This window comes from Drosophila elegans, unplaced genomic scaffold (assembly GCF_018152505.1).
Source record: "Drosophila elegans isolate 14027-0461.03 unplaced genomic scaffold, ASM1815250v1 contig_149, whole genome shotgun sequence".
Lineage (NCBI taxonomy): Eukaryota > Metazoa > Arthropoda > Insecta > Diptera > Drosophilidae > Drosophila > Drosophila elegans.
In genome coordinates, this window is record NW_024545513.1 from 17,260,830 (window position 1) to 17,285,232 (window position 24,403).

Here is a 24,403-nt window from a genome sequence, read left to right on the forward strand (position 1 = left end):
ATTTAAAATATTCATAAGACGTTGTGTGGGAACCACAAAAGATTTTGCAGACATTTTTAATATAGTTATTTTCTTCATGGTTTGCTTTAGATATTGTTCAAATTATTTAATAGATTAATCAATTTTCATGTGAATATTTTTATTGGATTGTAGGTAGGACTTTTTAAATTAATCGCTTTTTGTTATTTTAATTTCAATAATTTAGTTTCATTAAGCTGTAATAAATATTCATAAGTTTAGTTTAACCAACAATCATAAATTAAAATTTTGTTGCAGTTTTTTCTGGTAACTTTATCTGCCATCTTAAAAATACATTTTAATTCTTGATTTCAAGTTTAATTGTGTCCACTGTGTTCCCACACTCGCACATTAATATGTCACAGTTGGGCCCTGTTAAAAGGGTGCAGACTTTGTCCACATCGCCACCGATGTACAGCACCACCCCCCACCCTATTTTCCCAGTCCCTTTTCCGCATTTTCCAACTCCTTTTCCGTCGCCGTTGTCGTCGCCTTTTGCAAAGTGGTGATAATTTCTGCTTTGTTGCGAAAATGACAACATTTTAACCCGGCACACAGTGTCACCCACTGGCTTTTCCACTCCCCCCTCCCACCCCCCGCTTTTTTCCACCAAAAATTTTCCCCAGACCCCCCGGCCACTAAAATTTTCCACTTGCAATGGACGCGACGACTTGTGTCGACTTTTAATGGTTTTTCATCTTATTAGCAGGCAAAAGTTCTTTGTCGCCGTTGTTGTGGATGCCACGCCCCTTTCGGAAAATGTGTGAAAATGGAGCTTGGGACCGGGTGGAAAATGGCTAACAGCTACAGATTTATTTGCAATTTTTGCTCATTTGGCAAAACACAAAAGCAAGTAGAGTTGAGCCAAAAAAAAAAAAAAATGAAAAAACAAGAATAGACGACGCTTAAGTCTTTTGTCTTAAGCCACTTTGCGAGCCCTCTCTGGTTACTCCTTCTTGTTGACTTGGAAAACCTCCCAAAACACACCCTCCCCCCTGGACTTTTAATCCCCCCAACTCCCCCCCCCAGCCACACCCCACACAGCGCTTTTCCAGCTTGTTGCTTTTGCTGTGCTGTTGCTGAGGGCGCATAATTAAAAAAGTTTCATTTCATTTTGTTGGGTTTCTTGGTTCGTTTCGCCTGTGTTTATGTTCATTTGTTTTCTTGCGTGGGTTTCTGGGGTTTTTCCCCCCCCCACTTTTCCATTGCAGCCGTTACGGCCGAGAAGAAAATTCAGACATCGTCAGTTTGTTTGCTGCCCTTTGTCTTAATGATTACCGCCTTCTTGCGTTTTTTGCATGCTTCGTTTAATTTAATATTAATCTAAGAAGTTTGTTTGTTTTTTATGTCTACTCTTATTTGGGTGTAGACCAGAAAGCTGCAAATGACTTGGAATTACATGGAGGGTTGGGGAGTATTTAAATGGATTATGAGGGCATATGACCGAGGCAAATTTACATACAGAAGTTACACACACTTTTCGTTAACAGATCATGAATTCTTATTGCAGAATTTGGATAAGAGTAGGTGGGTTGTATTCTTATCTGGATATTAAAATAGCATTCAATGAAAACAGTCGTACATTTTGGTTGGTGATATGGGGTGCAGAATAATAACATCCTTTTAATGAATAGGAGTTTATAAATTATTATATACTTTTTTTTTAAATAAGCATAGAAGTTTGCTTTGTATTTATTGCAAATTTAGCTCATAGCCTTAAATTGTGGTGCTCTATTCATTTTAATGAATCGGCTTCCCCCAAGAAAACCCAATCGTCATGTCCAACATCTCTTGGTAAAAACCCCCTCTTAAAACTTAAAAGTCCCCCTCTGCATTTTGCACCTTTTGTTGATTAACTCAAGCATTTTGGCATTCAAAATGTTTGGCAAATGAATTTTAAATTCGCGCGTCTGGGAGTTTCACTTTATGGATATTTCAAATATGCAGCTCACCGTTTAGGGGGTGGGTTTTTCGGTCGTTGGTCTGTGGAGGGTTAAGGGAAAGGGATTTTCGATGTGAGATGTGGGATCTGGGATATCTGGAATGTGAGACTCGGACCAGACATCGCCACAATAGTTGGCATGTCAAAGTCGCCACATGCTACTTAATATTGCATTGGCTGCGAAAGAAGTGCATATAGTTCCCGATTCTCCACCGATTCCCCACCGATTCACCACCGATTCTCCACCGATTCCCAACCCGATTCCCAACCCGATTCACCCCTGATATAACCCCTATAAACCTCTGATTCCAGGCATCCTCCGCTCATTCATTCATTCATTCATTTATGCGCTCTCTGCAAATCTGCATGTCTGCATGTGTGTTGCTGTGTGTGTGTGTTTTTATGAAGCTTTCACAACTCCGTCGGGGGTTAATTTTCGCGAAAAACGCTACCGTTGCCCCGTTTCGCCATTCCCATTCGACATTCCGCACTTTAATTTCGTTGTGCAAGTGCAAAGCGCCACTCTATTTTGGCCATGGCAACGCATAGGGTCATAGAAAATCTATAAATTCACAGCATAATTTCCAGCTGCCGTGGGAGTGCCAAAAAGACTGGGTGGCTAGCAAAGGTGGTATGAGTCCGTTGCGATTTGTGCCCGCTTTGAAATTGCATTGGAATGGTCACCAAAAATTAACATTTAATATTTTGATCGTGGTGAGAACAAAGAGCTATTTCTTAAATTTCTTCGAACCCCATTTTAATGATTATTTAGTAACAAACAATCTTTAAAAAAACAAACTGACTTTGAAATTAGTTTTACGAGCATTTCAACAATAAATTAATTTTTTTAAGGATTTAAAAATTTTATTATTCGAGAATAAGAGCATATTCTGATATTTTTTCTGTTGGATTTTTGAATACAGCTCTAAAATGTCATAATCAGGAACTAAAACCTTTTTAAGCATTGTATAAATAGTAGTGTTTTAAATAAATATCTTAAAATTGTGTGTTGTCCAACAATTAAGCATGTGTAATTGAAGAAAGAAAAACTTAAGCCTCAGTTTTGTATATATGTTATATAAATATTTATGTTATGGAATTTGTATTGATTTTGACCATTGCCTTAACTCATATTTTCCAGGCAAAAGTTTCACCCTGACGATTGTCATCTCGACGAATCCCATTCAAATTGCAACCTACACGAAGGCCATAAAGGTGACCGTGGATGGGCCAAGGGAACCACGATCCAAGGTTCGGCACCAGGGATTCCATCCGTTTGCCTTTGGGCCACAACGTTTTGGACCGGATCCACTTATGGCCGGATTGCCCTTCAAGTTGCCAGGTAAGCGGAACAGGTGGCGGTTGGAGAATGGTGGATTCCGGGGGAATCTCAAGGCTTAAGCGGCAACATCAGTGCCACACTGACAAAAATAAGATTACCTGAAAGCACAAGCTTAGTTTCATAATTTAGCTATTTGGTATTACCATTCATTTCAAAATTGTTTGATTTTTTTATTATAATAAACATCATTTTCCTGACAAGAGTCTTACCAAATTATATTCTTTTTTATAAGAAGGTAATGAGGTATTCATAATAAAACAAAATTTTTTGAATGAATTAAAGCATATTTTGTAAGCAATAATTTTGTTTTGAGAATTTATTTATTTATAAAATGTTGTATGAAGACATTGTAAATACTTTTCTCTTTTTGTAAATAAATATACATAACTCAAAATATTATATTAGAAAAGTTGATTTTGGATTTGAAAATTAGGGATTAAAACATATATACAGAGCATATTCAAACCTACTTTAAGCTTCAATTTTTAATAAATTTCACATAGACTTGAAGAGCATTTCTCATCAATGGATTTGCTGAATTTTCTCAAAGTGTCAGTGAGTTGAGCGGAGCTAAACTGGGAACTAAGCGGCTTTTGGGAAATGGCCTCAAGGGCTTGTCGCTCGTTAGACACCGAGCCACACGTATCAATGTCAGTCGGGCAGTCGGGGGTTAATGCGTCGCGGGGGCTGGGAGGGTTAAGGCCAGGTGAGCTTATTGCCTGTCTATTTTGGCCGCGGGCCACACGCGAAATTAGCTGTAAATAAATATACCTTTTATCCAGGGGTTAAACGAACCGAAGCCGAAATCCCGATGCCCGCGGCTTTGGGCCAGCCAACGCTGGAAAATCAGGCGGGGATTGGCTAATGGGTTAATTAGAGATCTTTGCCTATAACCCGATAGGTCGGCGATATACCCCTCATTATGATAAGAGCCCACTCGGAAGGGGTTTCCACCTTCCGCGATGGCCGCGAGCTTCTTTTTTGGGCTCATCGTCAATTGAGTTGGGCTAAGTCCTTAATGAGCTGACTTGCGCTTTTATGGATTCTGGGGTTAAGGGTTAGGTCTACAAAAAATGTACGAAAAGTGAGCAGTTTCAGGTTTTAAGGGGCCAGGAATGATAGGATATATTAAGAGCTTTTTTGTGTATGTGGTTGACTTGGTTACCTACCTAAATGGCTATATTATCGAATTTTTTATATTTAATTTATCATTATTCATTTTTTTGTAAAAAGATTGTAAAATGTGAAAAACTCTGCTTGCACAAGCGCAATAACAATTTGACAACAGTTTATGTATAAATAGTATAATATTTGAAAAAAGTAAATTTAAAATAGAAGCTTTTAGTTCTTTACATGTATATAAAAAAATATTCATTTCTTTTAAATATTTTAACTATTTTTAAAAAAACAGTCATATTTAAAAGTTATTGGAGAATGAAAAATATCAAAAATCTATAGTAACAATAACCTTTGGTTTAGATTTTAAAATATGTATTCAATTTTTTTTAAGAAACAGTCTGCCTATGCCGAAAAATTTAGCAACCAACTTGAGTTTAAAATCGAACTTTCTGTATAATGAAAAATACCTTAAAATCCATAATCATTTTAACCTTTGGTTGGGAGTTCTAATGTTCTTTGGCCCACCTTCCCTACTCAGTAGCGCGCAAAACTTTGCCCCAAGAACCCAAGAAAGCCGCTTCATTAACACCTCAAGCCATTAGCATAAAGATGATGACAAATGAGGCGAAGGGCGCAGGACGAAGGACGATGGGGTCCTGTCAATGGCACCCTGTTGCCAGTTGAATGTGTGCCCTATTTATGAAAACAGAGCGAGACACAATGGAGGCGACAATTATACAACAAAACAACAGCTTGAAAAATCCATTAAAATGATTTTAATCCTTTAACGAGTCACGAAAAGCGACTTGGAAATGCGCATCGCGGGGGTTGCTGCAATCCACGGCAACAGAAGCCCGAAAATCCGAGCCCAAAAACCCAACCCTTAAGTCTTAAATTATTTTAAAGATCCCCGCGCGACTGTTGCAACAATAAACACGCGATATAACCAGGCTGCGAACAAGGATAACGATGGCAAGGACGATTGTCCCGGGGGTTGGGTATCCGTATCCTGTGCCCCGGAAATCACAAAAAAAAAAAAAAACAAGAAACAAGAAACAGTCGTCGCCTGGTGAACAAATCGCTTTTGATACGCTTTGATTTTATTAAAATTTAACAATTTCGCTATGAAATTTATGAGGTCTTCGGGTGGTTCAGTTCAGTTCAGTTCAGTTCAGTTCGATTCCATTCAATTTGATTCGCTTTGGCCAAAAGGCTTACGAACCACTTGTTTTGAGGACAGTATCATTTATGAGCTCACAAAAAATAACTTGACTTTCCACTTCTGAGATGCTTATCAAAAACGATTCTTAGATGAATCCACTTAAAGAGATTTGATTGATTTAAAAGGATACTTTTAAGTGAGTCAAAAGGAGTTAATGGATTTAAAAAAATTATTTTTTATCAAATATATGTTCAATACATTTTAAAATTAGCAAAACCTTTTTTTAGATTAGTTTAATTGTGTTGTGCTTATTTTTTAGATTTGTTAATTTTTGTCTGTTTAAAATATTAATATATTTTTGTGTTTCTTTCTTTTGAGTTTAAAGCCCACTTTTAGCTTACCATAAAACTGAGAAAGCAGGACTATCACCATTTTTTCTAAAATACAAACCCTAATTTGCTTACATTAAAATACTGAATTAAAATATTTATATTATTTTCGCACACCTGTACTGCATTAAAATATTCTAATATTGTATTATAGATATATTATATTATATTTTAGAATTTTATCAGCAAACTTAAAGAGGTTAATTTAGGAGTTTATTGGTCTTGGGACATGTTCTTGTGCAAAACCATTCGCTTAACTGTTACCCATGTCCTGGTGAATCACTTAAAGAAATAACTTGTGACCCTGGGGGAATTTGGAGAGGAATTCCGGGGAACTACATCCCGCTATCCCCTTCGAGAGCAAAGTGACACAGCAGCTGAAAAAGTCTCAAAATTACATTAAAAACTAAAAGGACTTTGTGCCGGCACATGCGTTAGTGTGTGTTTGTGTTAGTGCTAGTGTTAGTGTTGGTGACTAGTTTTTTGGCATACGGAAAACGTAGTTGACTCCTTTAACGGGATCTCGGGCTGCGTGTCAGGGAAAGTTTGCCAAATGATTAAAAGGACTCGGCAAATATGTGCGAGAGAAGTTGAGTAGTATGGTATAAAATATATAGTATAGTGGAGAGTCCTTTCCGCCCGGAGACGATGTAACGAAATAAATATAAAATGGCGTTGTAAGCAGAAGCACATTAGTGACAAGTTTCTGCTGGGTTCTCGGCACACTGACAGAAAATATTACCCGGAAAGGCTATTACCAATTTTCTTTACAAGATTTTATATTTAATTAATTTATCAAAATTATACGTTTTACTTACGAATTTTATCAGAACAACTTTTTTTGCAAGTAGTAACTTATTTATTTATTTACAAACTATAAGCTTAAAGTTACAAACTAAAGCTTAAAAATATGTCACTAAGTTTTTATTGCTTATAATAGGTGGTTTTGTCTTACAGACTCACTTAGATCTAAAATATAAAAAACCTATATAAAATTAAATTAAGTACATTTTTAAGCTTTAATGGACATGGTAATATAAAAAATGTTTTTCTAAATAAATGTTTTTAAATTAAAAAAGTGAGGAACGAAAAATATATAAGAAATGGGTTTTTTCTCTGTGTATTTCCCTTCCTGCATTTCCTCGCATCCTTTGGAAGGTGCCACCTCCCTTCTTTTCCCAGTCTGTGTGGAAAAGTGGAAAATTTGTAGCTTCCGCAGCGGATATCCTGTTTCACACACGCCTTGCTCCCCCCCCTACGCCCCACTCCCCTCCCACTCCCCCCTCCCCGTGCTCCTTTGATGAGCAAGGCGTGTAACTAAAAAAGTTTGGCGTTGCGTTTTTAGTGAAAATTATATTAAAATTTTGCGCTTGATGTAATTTATGTCATAAAAACCCCGAAAGAAAGAGCAAAACAAAACAAAAAAAAAGTGGCGGCGACGCGCTAATGTTGTAAATGAATTTTCTGCTCGAATTAATTTCCACGGAACATCGCAAGACAATGCCCGACATACGAGAGCATATGATTTTTTCCCTATTTAAGATTATTTATTTAAAACCCCTTTTTTGGCCTGCCCGCCGTCAAAGGCAAAGATCAAAGTGTGCTGACTCCACCCTTGAATGCAAATATATGCGAGTATACGCATTTAAGTACACACACATGGTTATCCTGGTTATCCTGGTTATCCTGGATGAGGGCTTACGCTTTTTGTGTTGAGGTTTCGGTCCAGAAAGTGAATGCCAATCGAGATAAGATCAAATCAATGAGCTCGCTTTAATTGGGTGGCTTGCAAATCGCACTCCTGCAAGAAATTCCCGTCTTATATGCATCCATTTATATATTTTTATGACATTATTTAAATAAATCAATATATGTTTTTTTAATTAAAAAGGATATAAGTATTTAATTTTTTTGTGTTAATACATTTGCCAACATAATTTACCTAATATAAATATATAAAGACTCTTATTTATCAAAGATAATGTTGCAAAACTGTTGACTTCTTTAACTCTTAACCCTTCACTTGCCCTAGCATAAACTTAAACTTCAATAGCCCCCCATTTGCAACATATTCTTTCATGTTCTTGCCCTTTCAACACTCCCATTCCTTCCACACGGGGGTGGCTTTCGCCAAGCCCTTAAAGGGTTAAACGCCACTGCCTTTAAACAAGTTAATAAACTCGGCATCACCCTTGCCAAAAAATAAATAAAAAATTCCAAAAAAAAAAAAAAGGGAAAGAATGAGATGATTTAGTACATATAATCAAACATGCAGACAGACGCACAAAATTTGCACAGTCACCGGCAGTGGGGGGTTAAGGCGAGGCCTACAGCTCAATTTGCCAGCCAAGAGCTAAGCACATATACACGGAGGGAGATATTTTAAAGTCATTGTCCTTGTGGGAGTCCAAAGGAGTGGCTCCGCCCCACCTCCCCACTCCCCTTTTTTTGGCCTGCACTCCCCCCAAGGACATATTACAGCATTGATTCAATTTCATGTCAATTTACGTGTCAATGCGACACTAATACGCCAAGGGTCGTGGCCTGTGCCAAAAAAGGGACAAAAAACGGGAGGTGGGAAGCTGCAAAATGGCAACATTTCAGGGGGGTTCAACAAGGTGTGCGTTTAAAATTATTTATAACATTTGCGAAAATATGTTTGCCGAAATGCCGGGGAAAAAACATTTTTTCCTTCGGCTCCCTGACAAGTATGCTAGAATTTTTTCTTTTTTGGCAATAACTTGCGGCCTGTTACGCCTTGGCCTTGAGTTGTATATGTGTATGTGATTGCACTGCGAGAACTTATCACAGAATAAGCCTAAAATATTATGTTTATCGAAAGTTTAGGTCGTTTGCCGTGCAAAACAATTACAATTATAAAAAAAGCAAAAACTGGACAATTTTATTTATTTTCTTGAAAATCAAAGGAATATCATTAGCTGAGGTTGTCAAGGGTCAAAAAAAAAGACTTTTTTTGTTGTGGGTCACGTTTTTGCCTGTAAAATGTCATATTTGCACTTAGCTCCAAAAAGTTGCATGATTTAATTAAAACAATTAAGTAAACTTCAATAAGATAATAATAAAATGGTATAATTCAGTGCAGATTTAAGGAAATAAATGTATACCATTTTCTCTCTCTACTTTCTCTCCGTGTGGGTGGTGGTGATGGTGATGGTGTGGTGTGGTGTGGTGTGGCCTCGTGTGTGTGAGACTGGCATGCCAAGGCAGCACACCCACGCCCACACCCCTTAAACCCATGTCTCACTTATTGAACGCATGTGTTGACAACACTTGTGTAACGGTGAATTTGTGCGTATTGTGCGTGTGTGTGGGGTGGAGGTGGTGGTATTTTTCAAGGGGAGGGGGACTGGCAGATTCCGTTACCAGGGATCCCTGTCAGGAGCTTACAAAATAGCAACAAATTTGCCAAAACAATTTGCAAATCTACAACAAATACATGTAAATACTGATATGACAGACACTTTGGCTTGAAAATAAGGGGAGGGGCGCAGTGGGTGGTGGGTGGTGGGTGGTGGGTGGAGTAAAGCAGGGGGCGCGACGACCTTTCACCTGTGGCGAATGCCGCCGATAAGTGATTGGCAACAGCTGGCTGACTGGGAGGTCTATATTAACTGGCTCCCATTCCTTTTTTTTTTTTCTTGGCCAAGGCGCAGAAAATTGTGCGCCTTTTTATTTGTCTGCCAGGGTTGCCAGGTGGCCAAGCTAGGCGGGGGTGGAATACATGTTGCTGAATTGTGAAGTTATTAAGTCACATAATCCCCAGATATTTACAATTTGGTACTTTATTCTTCAACGATCTTAAGAGAAACATTGATATACTTGAAATGCATTATTATAGTTTATTTAATATTTATAAAATACTCCTACAACTTAAACTTAACATTTAGGATTTACCGATTGGAGGGGCTTATTATAATACTAAAAAACGTGGTTGTAACTTTTATCAGCACTTGTATTAGTATCAATTTATCATATTAGTTCAAAAATTCGAGAATTATGTATCATACGCAATTATCTTTTTAGAAAGTTAAGTTTACAATAATATTTGAATTAAATTTTCAAATTAGATTATCTTTCTTAAGGGACTTAATGTGTATTATTTTACTATTGTTATTAGCTGGTATATGTAAAAATAATTGTATCATATACGAACTACTCTCTTAAATAAATATATAATATATTTTGTTTTGCATTTTCCATTCAGCCTAATCCCTAGACGATTTTAATAGTACTAAATAATGTATGGCACAGTGATTGATCGACAAATGCTTTCCATTAATTCAACACTTTTCATTCAAAATTAAAAAAAATTAGAATTTAAATAGTTTGCTTGGTGAAATATTACAAAATGTTGGAATTTATTTCCTAGTTTCCTTGTTTATTTGTTAATGTCACAATTAATTAAACACACAAATAAAGTTTTAATATAATAAATTAATATTTCATTTAATAAGTAATTATAAGATTAGATAACCCTGTTCCTAATTAAATTTGCTAGCACAATAGTTTATCAAAATCACAGAATAATATAAAATTATAATTATTAATTTATGCGTAAATAATTTCTGCTTCTTCATCTTATCATAAATATAGAAACATGTTATTTAACTATTATATTGTCAATAGTAGTTGATTAAAAAAATAAGCACCAGAAAGTAACGAAAGCCAGCGGCAAAAACAAAGCAGCCGCCGCGATGTCCGCGCTGAACGGAAAACAGCAATAGAATTTCCTTTCTTTATTTTCCTACTGCTGCTGGCGTTGCGTTTCCCTTTGCGTTTGTATTTGTATTTGTATTTTATGTTGCTAATGCGCAGACGCCGAGTTTTCTGCTCTCGGAAATTCGAGTGAAACTCGAACGGACTCGAGTGAAAATGCGGACCATGTACTTGGGTGATTTCCCCTGATTCGTCGGCCAGGCTCAAAATGGGAACATTTTGGATTGGGGCTGTGGGGTGGCGCTCAATACAGTAGCACCACCCCGCCCCCTTCCTCCCCCTTGTAGAAAATCCACCCACCACCCCCTTATTTTGTGGTGAGTTAGGAAACCGGCTGGCTTTTCTTTTTTCCCATTCCTGTTTTTCCAAGGCAACGTCTTGTGGTGAGAAATTGTTGCGCGTCGCTGAGTTTTTTCCTTCGCTGTTTTTGCTTTTACATTTTTTACTTTATTTTTCCAGCAGCAGGAGCAGCAGCAGCATTTTCTTTGCCGCTCGTCGTGAGCGCTGTCGCCTTTCGTTTTCATTGTGGCTGGCTGGGCGAATTTTCCGGGAGTGGGTGGATTTTCCTGCCTTGCCGGCGGAATCGCAAATGCCGTCGGTGGCATAGAAATTTCAGCGCATTTGCCGACGGCAAGTCAATGTGGGCGGAAAATCTCTTGGCGAAAATACCTAAAGAATTTGGAATAAACCAAGAATATTATAGAAATGCTTATTAATTTAAATTCAAAAGATTGCGCGCTTTCTTTATACCAGAATATTAGTATGATTTCGGGACTCTATAATTTTTAAGCAAAAATATAGTATATACAATATACAATATGCAATTGTAGTTGAGATTAATAAGTTATTATTTATCAAAATATTCGTATTTAATTAATATATAACTATATATTAAAAAAGTATTTTATTTCAAGTTTAAAAACAACAACATTGGTTCATTATTAAAAGTTTAATTTTTTAAATTGTAAATAATTTAGTTTGTGAATCTAAATTGTATTGTTGATTTAAAAAATTGCTAAGAACTTGCATATTTCATTTATGTTTAAGAATTAAGTACGATAAATTTGTTTTGCATTTAAAATCGAAACAAATCTATTAAAAGTGATCCTGATTTTTCAAATATGTTTTATGAAAAGAAAGAAATTTAAAAAATATAGCAAATTCAAGTCAAATATATATATGTTGATCCAGCTTACTCAAAATCAAACACACATTTGTATTATGTGGTTTCTTAAAATTTCATTTAAATTGTCTTATCTATATTGTCTTTTTATGCAATTTATGTAATGCCTAAATAAGTATTTCGTAATGCACTTAAAGATTTAAAATCAATTAATTTAAGCCGTACCTTAATTGGTTTTTATGGTTATGCGGTTTTCATTTTAATTAATTATAGTTTGCTACAGGGCTCATCAACTCAATTTATAATTAACAATTGGTACAGTTTTTTTTTTTTTTTAATTAATTAAAACAGTCAAAAATTGCAACAAAATTTTAGCCTAATCGCGTATCTTACTTATTTCTAATTAATTTAATTGTCATTTCAAAAAAACATTGATTGGCATAGCATTTAGTAGGCAAATGACTTATTTCTTTAATAAATCATACAAATTTATATAAATCAAAATTGCTATTTTTCCCGACTCAGTTGGTTTCTTGACCGACAATCGAGCTCCTTGCGGGCCAAAGTTTCTAAGGCGGCAACAAGCATACGCCCTGTGCCCCAGCTCTCTTAACCCATGCCAACCAACCAGAATCTCCCCACATTGCGGTACCCAAAAATGGCAAAAAAAAAGAAGAAGAAAGCAGTGAAAGAACGTCTAGAAGAAAAGAAAAGCGGAGCGGAGGAAAAAGAAAGCCGAAGCGTAGGACGCCGGACTCATGAAAGCTTTTTGCGGCGCACCAATGGCACCGCGTTATGCTCTTACACACACACACAACACCACTAGACACACACACACAGGCACCGATAGACCCACTCATGTACAGGGGGAGGGTCCTGGGAGAGTCCTTGGAGGAGTGGCATGGAGGGGGCGGGGCGGGGCGAGTGGGAGGCGACTTTGAGAGTGTCCCAAATGGGAATACACTCACACAGACCAGCCATCGACGAATACCGTAACGTGAGGGAAAAGCAAAAAAAAAAAGAAAAGGAAGAGGAGGAGGAGGAGAAGGAGGGGGTGTCGGGAAAGGCGCTGGGAAAGCGGTGGAAAAGCCGAGGAATGGCAAACCCAAAACTGACACCAAAAGCGGCTAACCCTTTATCGCACATAGGGTTTCCTTACAGGACCGCATATTTAGGTTGCAGTTATGGGGTCTCTCTCTCTCTCTCTTTCTCTGTCTATCCCCCTCTCTTTTGCGCACTCTCTCCCTGTCTTACTTCCCCCCCCTCCATTTATACGTTTGTGTGTGTGCTTTGGACACAGACAGTGGCATACATATGTACATAGTTTTGGGTTACCCAAAATCGACGTGATGTTATATTATATGGAAAACACAATTTGCTCAACGGTCTGCCATTTGCCTCTGCCGCAGTCGCAGTCGCTGTCGGCGTCGCTGCCTCTGCCGCAGTCAACGTCGACGGCAACTTTAAGTAGCACTCGAAATCGTGGGCGGTAACGATTTCTATATGTGTACTAGGACCTAAAGGAAATGCTTAAAAAATTGAACAAGCTAGAGAAACGAAAATAGGAGAGGAGTGCAAAAAAAAGGGTGTCAAAATAGTAGGGGATGGAAAAAGAAGAGGGGGCACTAAGGGGTTAAGGGGTCGAGGGGACAACGACAACGATCCTCGTACTTTTGCGGACTGTAACTACTGTCATTTTGCGTGACACAACTATAAAATGGTGTCCCAGCTGTTTTTCCAGAACATAAATTATATAAATATACAAACCAAAAAGAAGTTAATAAACAAATGTAGAATACCACGCATAATGAACAGTCAAAGTAAGATGACACTTGTCTGCTTATTGTTAATTGAAAGACAAAACAGTTTTTCTTATTAAATTTAGATTGCATTTTAAATAAAATATTGTATTTTGTGAACAGTTGCGAAACAATAGAGCATACGAAATATATACAAATATTAAACTATTATATATTAAATAAAAATTGTTCACTAAAAAAATCGACCTAAATAAAATTTAAACTAAGCAGACAGGGATGTTGTTTTAAGCCTGAGCTTCATCTGGTAATTTATAGATAACAAATATTAAGATTTATTTATTTTTTATAATATTTATTGTTTAGTATGAGCTCTGCAAGTATATACTTGTCTCTTAAGACTACTAAGATATTAGAAGCATAAACGATGTTGTTGACACATTGTTAAACAAATTTTGGAAATCTCTTGAAAGCGAGGTAATAATTTAAAGAGTGCATAGACACAAAGTTTTATTTTGAAAAAAAAAAAATTGAAGTTTAAAGAATTTACAAATTTAACACATTGAATTTAAGTATTCGTATTCTAAAGCAATGTTTTCGTCTTTTTATTGAGGATGCTGCTCCTGCAGCCAAAGAAATTTAATAATGAAACCGTCTTGTAAGCCCTTTTCAGTGCAAAAGTTTGAAAGGCTCTTTGACAGACAATGGGTCCTCGAATGAAAGTTGCCATCTCAGTGACATCCATTTTGGTATAGTGAGTGCCATATATATGTGCACGCGCCAACCGATTGTCATCTTTTTTGCCGCCTTTGTTTTGACTGAGCAGCAAAAGTTTCCATCAAAAAAGACACCAGACATGGCGAAATGTCGAGATGATGACAACTTCCACTTGTCATGGCAGTTTGACCCAGTTTTACCCGCATTGTACCGATATCAATGACTATATATACCCATATATAGCGAGCCATAGATAAAGCCAAAGGAATTGATGTGTGCGGGCGGAAGAATGGAAATGTCATGCAGCCATGCCAATCAAGTAATGCAGCTGCCTCAAGACTCAAGATGCTTTTGGAGATGGTGGGCGGTAAACTTGAGGAGGGAAAAGCGAAAATCGGGTGCAAAATTGGGCGGAATAGTGGGCGGCAAAGTGGGCGGCAAAGTGGGACGGTGGTGCTGCAGTGGTTCGTTTGGTTGGTTCGTTGGTGTCACATTTTCGGTGAAATTTTGGTTTGCAAACTTTGGCAAAACTTGGCCAAGTATTTGGCCTCAAGTGTGTTAAAACGAGACGGAGACAATTCAGCCAGTCCGCCGGTGAAAGGGACGGCTAGCTGGGTGCGCGAAAGAGAGAGGGAGAGTGTCGAGGATGTGAGTGTATTGTGGTCGGTCTGCCTTCGCCTTCGTCTTAGCCTTAGCCTTTCCCGCCAGAGAATTCGAATTCTCCGCTCTTCTCTTATCAGTTTTCCCAATAGTTCTCTCTCTCTCTCTCTCTCTCTCTCACTCAAATACGTCTTGGCGTTTTCTTAAGCTCCAGCTCCTTGGCACAAAATACACTGAGAGAAAATTGTCTGCGCTAGGAAAAAAGGAGGTGAACACATACAGAAGAGCAGGCAATAAATGGCAAACTGTGTATTTTTATTTTGATACTTATATTTGCTTACACAATTATTAATTTATAAGAAATAATTGTTTCATTTTTAAATTAAGCGACCGCCTATATGTGTTTTATACCTTTGCTGAAAATTTTGTAAGATTCTTAAAGCATCTTTAATAGCAATTTTTAACATTTGCTTTGTGATTTCAGTTAACTGCGTTATCGTTTATTGTTTGCTTAATTTTGAAATGGTTTTATTTGGTTAATATTTTATACTAATCTTATGTTGAAATTAATTAAAAATTATTATATTTTTGATTGAAGTTTCTGGGAATTGATCAATCATTTCAGTCAAATATCTTTTGTATTGAAAATGTAATTTGCTAAATAAATAAAATTGTTTTAAAATAAATTTTCGCCATAGCCTTTTGCATTGTAATTGAAAAATTGAAGAACATGTGATGAAATAACCTCTCTTCAAGTGTGTTAATAATTTAAGAATATATGACGAGAAAGTAATCGTCACATGTGGCGTATACGTTATATTTTTTTCGAGTGCCATCTCTGGCTCCTTTTGGCCTCTTTTTGCTCTGTCGCCGTCGGCGTTGCCTTCAGCCATCTTATTCCTCTTATGCCTCTTGTGCTGCTCCTGCTGCTTCTGCTGCACCTTCCCCTGCAATTTTCTGGAAAGGAACGACGGGGAAGAAGGGATCCTGCAGGATGCCCGCAACTGTGGGCTGCCACTTGATGGCGGCCACATGGACATGGCCAAGGAGCCAGGAGCCAGGAGCCAGGAGCCAGGATCCAGGAGCAAGGAGCAAGGACCCGACTGAGATGGAACGATTGCGAGAGCGTGAGCGAGACACCACTAGCTGGGGGATAATTTTAATGAATTTATTTAGGAGCTTGTCTTGGGGCAGGTGGCGTCTATACATAAGCAGCAATGGCCGCCACTGCAGGGGGGTTGGGGGATTGGGGGATTGGGGGAACATGCTGTAAGGGGAGGGGCGGGGGTATGTGAAGTCCTTTGCCAATGTTGTTTTGCAGCAACCGAAATGTGCGGCAGCATTTTTGGTCTTGCACAGTGGGCTATATGTGGTCGAGACGAGGCTTTCGGCTTTCGGTTTTCGGCTTTCTCCTGCCCCTCAGCCTTGGCCTTCGTTTTTCCTGCTCCTGTGTCTTTTTTTTCGGTCTGTGAGATTTTGGTTATTGGTCTTGGCATTGCACTTGGTGTCCACGGGATACTGGCCCGGAATGAACTGTATTTTGGGGGCTTATGAACTACCCGTCTGGCATTTCTTATGTGAAAATTCTGCTTGGAAATATAGAAAAATGTAATGTTTTTAATAATATTGTCTTTAATACCTTACATTTAAGTTAAAAAAGTTTTAACGATAAAATCATAACTAATAAAAAGTCAATAATCATTTAACTGCAAAAGGCAATTTCAAAAATTTTGTAATGGCAGCTCAAATCATTTACAGAATTTTTAAAAAGTAACTGAAGACCATTTTCTGAAAAGGTTGATATATTGTTTCTATGTTGCCAACTTAAAGTATTTTTTTAGTGTTATGTACTTAAATGTATGTTTGAGAGTGATATTCTTGAGCTTATTTGTGATATTGTCAACTAAACAGAAATCACAATATATAAATGAAGAATGTCTTCTCTAAAATTTTTCTTTGCGCTAACAAAATGGTATAAAATTTTCGCAAAAAAAAACAAATTTCTTAATAATGTTCCCCTTTTTAAGATGGCAAACTTGAAAACAAATTTTTACTTATAAAAATATCTATTTTATTATTAAAATTCACACATTTTTTGATCTTCTAATTGATCAGGGTTTTAAATACATTTTTTAAATTGTAATAAGCTTTACTTCTATTTATTGTATACTGATTTTCATAGATGAAATTTAAAATCTAAAATTTCTAAAATTGTTTCTTTGCAGGCTTTGCCCACCATTTGGTCGGGATGCACAGCCACCTGCACGCGCCCGATTGGCGTGCCCACATGGCCTTGGGCGGTCGTCCTGCCGCCTTTCCCGCCGCCCCCTTCTTTGGCCATCATGCTGCTGCGGCGGCGGCGGCCTTTCCCACGGCCAGTGGCCTGCGCGGATTGAGTGGTTAGTTAAGAGATCTCAAAATGTATATATATATAGTGTTGGGTGCCACAGAAATCAACTTATAAAATTGGGTCTATAAGTATGCAATATACATAATACAATATATTTTTAATCCGAAATGCAGATTGATTTAAAACGAAAGATGTACTATTGCATACTTTTATAAATTATTTCAAAACCGTAGAGATTTCTGAAGCACCTCTCCCTATGTATTATATACTGAATAAATAAGTTATTAATAAAATGTATGTTCTAGGGGACAACCAGCAGCATCAGCAGCAGCAATTGGCCACCGTCGGCGCGGCACATAGCACCACCAGTCCGGAGGGATCGCCCACCACCACCACCACGAGCGGCACTCAGTTGAGCGCCTTTGTCCAGCCGCCGATGACGTCATCGCCGCCACCGGTGACCAGTTTGCAGCACGACAATAACAACAACAATAGCAGCAGCAACCACATTGATGCCGGTTTCGAAAGCGACAGCATTTCGGTGACGGGTTCGCCGAGGAAAAGTCTAGGCTCACCATTGACCCACGACGAGGAGGAGGCGGAAGCGGAGGCGGAGGCGGAGGAAACGGAATCGGTGGGATTGAATCTAAATAGTGGAGGAGTACAGGGCTCGCTGAGTGAAAGTTCACCCGGTTCGGGTGGCGCCTTCACCGCCCTCATCCAACGCAGTGGCAAAAATCCCACGGAATTATTTGGCGGTTTTGCTGGAGCCGGTGGCAATCATTTTGCCCCCGGCAGCGGTGGTCACAGTTTCAATCCCGCTCTGGCCGCTCAGCTCTTCCTGCAAAGTCCGCTGCTACCGCAATCCAGCCAGTGGCTGTATACCCAACTGTACGGCAGCTACAGTGATCTCCCGTGGCTAAGGAACGCAGCAGCCGCCGCGGCAGCCAATATCAATCCCAGTCAGGAGAATGTCGTTGGACCCACACTGCTGAGTGGCAATCCCGATCATGATGGTGTGAATTTGATTAAACGTTGTGTCACCTTGATCACCCATAATCCACCGGATGCGGAGAATGCCAATCCAAATGCCTCGCCGCCGGTTAGTTCTACCCGGAGATCACCGTCGCCCGTGGAGACCATCGATTTGGATGATGTCAGCACCACCTCGCGATCGGCAAGTGGCTCAAGTGGTGGTGGTGCTGGCGGGCCCATCAGGACGCGAACCCCAAAACCATCGGCGGATGTCTGGCGTCCCTACTAGCGGCTGGCGGCCGCCTTGCTCGGCACTTGTCTGGCGGCCCAAGGTCAGGGGGTGGAGGAGTTGGAGTAGTTGTGGGAGGAGCGGAACACTTAGCTGGTCCACTCGAAAAAGAAAAAGATGAATAATAATAGTTCAGCAGCGAGCTTGTGGTGTTGTGAATAGTCGCCATATCGCAGCTGGCGGTGATTGCTACTTGAATTTGTTAGGTCTTATTGGGAAATCCCTTTATCAGCTCTGTTTTCTTTATAAATTACACCAAATTGTATTCTCCGGATTTGATTTCCATCGAAATTACTTGAGTTTTGAAATAATTTAAGTCCCATCCTTACTTATTTTCTCATTCACATTCAGATTAAACTGTATAGCGTAGAATGTGAAATTTAAAACTAATTCAATTAATGTTTTTATTATTATTTAAATTATTATTATATAAGTTATATAAACTGGAATATCTTTACTTAAATTGCGCTTGATACCATCACAAAACAAATGAAAATTGTAAATCTTCAAGTAGTTTTGTTCTTAAATTTCATACTTTAATACTTTAATATGGCATTTCAATTTAATACATTTTTATTTTAAGAAATTAGTTAAGCTGCAAAGTGTTAAGTACAAAGTAATAAATGAAATAAATTGAATTAATTTAAAATACTTATTTCTGATTTGTGAAATTCGTACATATTGACTGCAATATTCTAATTTCAAATTTAAAAGTTGTTTGAAATCCAAAAACGTTGAATATCAAATTCAAGAAGCAATACTCGCATTAAGAAATTTTTTGTGTTTTTTTGTATGGTAAACCTTAATGTAAGTGGCTCACATATCGAATTTAAATCAATTAGCATGGCCCTAAGAATCAAATATATATACAAACAGTTGAAGGCGGGGGCTCACATACATAATAAATACGAATATATACGAGATCTGTGTACATTGAACATATATATTGCTCTGTATTTCCCCCTCCTAAATCAATATTTGCTAAAATTAAACATAGATGTTTAAGAATATACCATTTTTTTTTGCAAGACACAAAAAACGTAAGAATATAAAAAAGGAATGAATTAATAATAATACATATTTTAAAATTGATTAAAAATAAATTTAAGTAATGACATAGAACATAAATACACTGATTCACAGACAGACACAAAAATACACCGATTTGTATATAAGGTACTTGAGTAGTGTGCCAAAGATTCGTTAATAAAAATTTCAACTAAAAGAATTAATAAGTTGTTTATCTATCTGCATCAAAAAAGTCTATAATGCACATTTAGAAGAAATATCAATATAGATGAGAACAAATTTATCCAAAATGATCAAATAATTTGTGACTACATTTTGATGCATTTGATCCCTGATTTTATTTTATTTTATTTTATTACTAGTTATTAAAAGTATAAAATCCATTAAAATCGATCTGCAAGAACTTTTTGGCTCTAAATACTTAAAAACTAATCCAGATTAGGTATTTTTCACTCTTATACTGTCCGTTTTTTTTTATTTGAAGCCGTCATTAAATGTATAAAAATCGAGAGGCCGCAGAAAAAGACAGAATGTGTGTGAGTGAAAAGTAAGGCGGGGATTTGGATAATCATCGCCGCCAAGAAAAGCTTTTAAGAAAATTAATTCACCCCCTGCCCGGATGCCTTAAAGGGGTTAACATTAACACAAAAATAAAGAGGAAAAGGAGAATTGAATTTATTGCCGGAGAGTCTTTGGCGAAAATAGAAATCTGGCTAAATAAAAAGTTTAAATAAATGGTCAAACTTGAAAGCGAAAAAAGCCAAACAGAAAAATCCTAGAAAAGGGTCGCGTCTGAAGGATAAATGGCGAGGATTGGGGGCAGAAACAGACTTTCAACTTGTGATGTGTACTCTGTGTGCAGGGTAAAATTTGGCCCAGCCAGCTTATTTAAGTCGTGCGAATAATGAATGAGTCTTCCAGTTTTCCAGCTCATTTTAAATGAGCTTGGCGGTGATCCAACAACGTAGCTCTGCGCTTTTCTTTCACTTCTCTTCGCTTTTCCTCGATTTTCCTCGCTTTTTCTCGCCTAATGAAGCATAGAAACAATTAGCGAATGACTCCTAAGACACCAAAACAAAATACAAAAAAATAAGGGGATTATCCCTTTTGGGCCTTAATGTAATCACTTGTGTTTATCTCAGATTATATATCTTATTCTTATTTTGCCGGAAACTTTGTTAACTCTTTAAGTCCACTAATTAGGAATGATAAATGCTTGGAAAATAATTTTTGATTTCTTGGTTACATTTTCAACTAAATATTTGAAATACCTAACGCCAACCCAAATATTATTAAGAACTTCTGTCAACTAATTTCTTTACAACTTCAAATGGCTTATGTTTTATTTAGAGTTTTACAGTTTTTAAAAGCTGTTAAAATTTGAACAAATTGTATTATATTATTATTAGTTATTGATATTAAATTAAATTAAGCTAAAACTATTATTTAAAAAATATATACAAATTTTAATTAATTCTCACCTCTGGCAATTAGTATCCTAAGGGCTTAATTTTGTCCAAGACTATAAAAGTCATTTGTCAAGTGCCCCACTAATCCCGGCCATATGTGACGCCTGCCAACCCCGAGAATCCCCATTATGACGATAGCATGTGTAAGTAAGGAAAAGGTTTATCTAGCGTGCTCGAATCAGAGACAAATGGCCGAAAATTAACTTTGCCTTATGAGTTGGAACTGACAAATCGTCAGACGCATCCTGACCCGATCCCTGCCGTTAAAATCCGAAAATTAACATACTCAAATGTGAACACATTTCGTCCCAAAAAAAAGCGCCCGAAGAAATTAAAAACAAAAAGGAATAACCTGAAACGAAGGCAATAATGTCCCGGTCCTTGGGGGTTGCTCACCGCTTTCCACTTTCCGCATTCTACTTACAACTTTCCACTTCATCGTTATCAACGCAACCTTGTCTCGTGTCACCTTTTCTGACACATCCTCGTCCTCGTCCTCGACCCCCATCCACATCCCTATTTATATCCTGCTCATGGTCAATGGTCCTGACAGTCTCAGCTGCATTTTCGGTTTCTTTTGTGTCAGTTACTCAGACCTCATAAGGGTACTTTTCTTTATAGAGGATATTTATTACACCACTAACCAAATAATTTTGGATGGTATTTTATTCCAAATTCGCGTTCAAACAAATCTAAAATTAACAACACATTTTTATTTTAAAAATAGCTTTTAAATTTTATTCTTCTTTATTAATTCAAACTCTTGTACTTTATAAATAATCTTAATAAACGTTTAATGTTTGTATAATTTATGAAATAATATGCTATTAATTTATTTTATTTGTGCTTTGAATAATAGTATTTTTTAAGCATGTATATAGAGCAACAGTTAAATATAAGCCCCGTACATTTAAAAAAAGAATATTTAATTTACTGTATGTAATGCAATAACGATAGGTATTTCCTATTCGATTTACTGGACTATCAATGCCTCCCATGGTGATTTTTTCCAACCTTCCAATTTGGCCTGTCATAAGGAGCGAGGTTCGGGGATGATATTGGGAACCCAGCCTGTCTGAAGACGTTGTCCTGGCTACCCGTTTCTGCCTCAAATGATGACTGGCATTTGATGGCGACAAGTGTAGGTGGGTGGCTGGATCTGAATGTGGATGTGGATGTGGACGTGGATGTGGACGTGGTGGTAGCTGGTTGGCAATCTTAAGAAACGGCAACGACACAACCTAATAAACTGTTGCCCAGGACGACAAGCATTTGACATTGGCCGGCTTTTGACCTCCGTCGCTCTGTCCATTTCCATCGGATTGTTGGCAACAAAGGACCATCCATACCTTCATATCGTGTTTGAGGTTGTACAGGTTTGAAATTAAAGCATCTGCTCCATGCTCCATTTTCCATTTCCACCCATTTTCGACTGTCGCTCAAGCGTTAAATAGAAAATTTTATGGCCACTCGTTGCGAGTGTTAGTGTCCTGGTAACACACGCACACAATTTGGCTATTCAAAACAAGAAACTGTATGTTAATATGTATAGAAACAGATAGATTATCAGGGGGAAATCATTATCACAAGAAAATATTTTATAAAAGATAGAAATGGCAAGGAATTTTTTATACCTACCCTATAAAAAATAAAAATTAACTTAGAATCCTATTTAGTTTTGTCTTGAAAGGTATATAAAAGAAAAAAAACAAAATACCAAATAATTATATGGAATTATATTCTATAAAATAAGATCAGGTTAGTCACTTTATTAACAAATGTATTCTACAATTGCCTAACCTCTTCAAAAGATTTTCCGACTATCTTCAATGTCATTTATTTAAGACTTGAGCTACCCTTTTATATATATGTTTCCCCCAGTGTAAGGACGCACACTTAAAACGCATTTTCATTTGAATAAGTGGGCTTTCAATTAACATGTTCCAGCTCCTTTGGAAAATGCTCCGGCCCCCATTTAAATGCCAAGTAATTTGACTTTATGCCATTATCAAGCGCCAAAAACTTCTGTGCACTGAGTGGGATGGCAAACGACTTGAGGCCTGACAGAATTTACCGTTTGCTGCTAATTATGCCATCATTAGAGACACCCATACCACCCACAACCCACCACCCACCACCCACACCCCCACCACATATGCAATAAATTTGACACCACCCCCATTCGGTTGGCATCATGTGACGTCAGTTTATTGCAAATCGTTGCTGGGGGCCTTTTCCTGTTATTATGACACATTCAAGCACTTGAATGCACCTGCAGAAATTGCAGAACTTAAAACCAAAGCAACCCAAAAGAAATAGTAATTTACCTACTAGGATTGAAAAGACGAGAGGTTCATCTACAATATTTTAAATTTATATAAATAAATATATTTTTGTAGCAAAGACTTGAACATTTTAATTGAAAATCATATTAAATTACGTAAGATACGAAAGTTAAATCCTAAAATTTTAAAATAAATTCTAATTATAAAATAAACTAAAATTATAAAATGCATTATTTACTATGTATATTACGAACCCGTTTTAAGTCTGGTAATCATTTAGTGATTTTTTGATGTATTAAGCATTTTGTCCCAGTGTAGTCGCAAATATGCAGGCAGGTTCGCATTTTATGGCAGTAGCTGCTTTTGGCAATTCCTATCAAATCACTTGCAGTGCTAATTGCTATGCTTATTATTAATAAATTGCTTGATTGTTGCAGTTGTCGCATTCCACAGATTGGGAAAACAGTGTGGAAGTGGCAGTGAAAACCAGGGGGGAACATGTCACGAAATCGCTTGGCGAAGTGAGAAAATTTCGCAAAGGAATGCCACAAATGTGAAATTAATATGAAATAAGTTGTCATTAACGGATTGGAATCTGAAAAATATTTAAATACAATTTAATTATTGAACAGTTGTAAGAGCATATTAATCATTAAATGAGACGTCTAAATTAAAATTGAGTGTTCTGTAGATAATTGAAATTTTCAATTTTAATATTTCTGGGTATATTTATTTTTATGATATATTTGTAACTTTGGTTGAAAAGGTCTACAGACAAGTGAAAGTTATTTCCCGGTGATCCAGTTTCTAGCAACTTAAAGTAAAATTTCGAGCACCCCAAAAAAAAGGCTTTCTAAGCAATTTTCTCAATTTCACTTAAATGCCCAAAACACACACTGGCACACAGGGAATGAGTTTTCTGGAAGCCAAAATAAACAACAACCAGCAGCCGGCGGCGTCACAAACTTGGTAATGTTTAGAAGTGCTGGAACATCGGGAACGGGAAAAGCGGGAAAATTCGCGGAGCGGGAAAAGGGAAAGGGAACCACAAAACATTTTGTTGGACAGCGAACGGCCGGCAAAGGACATCGAAGCGACAG

The 24,403-nt window shown here is 37.4% G+C and overlaps 1 protein-coding gene across 1 annotated transcript in view; it reads left to right on the forward strand.

Annotated features, from left to right (window-relative positions):
- The window catches only part of LOC108145172, a 33,747-nt gene extending 14,197 nt beyond the window's left edge, over positions 1–19,550 (forward strand). Inside the window, exons 5-7 of the mRNA XM_017270416.2 lie at positions 3,102–3,302; positions 17,132–17,305; positions 17,562–19,550. Coding sequence (XP_017125905.1) covers positions 3,102–3,302; positions 17,132–17,305; positions 17,562–18,520 — 1,334 coding nt within the window. The 3' untranslated portion in view covers positions 18,521–19,550. The remainder of the gene's footprint in view (positions 1–3,101; positions 3,303–17,131; positions 17,306–17,561) is intronic.
- The last annotated feature ends 4,853 nt before the right edge of the window (positions 19,551–24,403 follow it).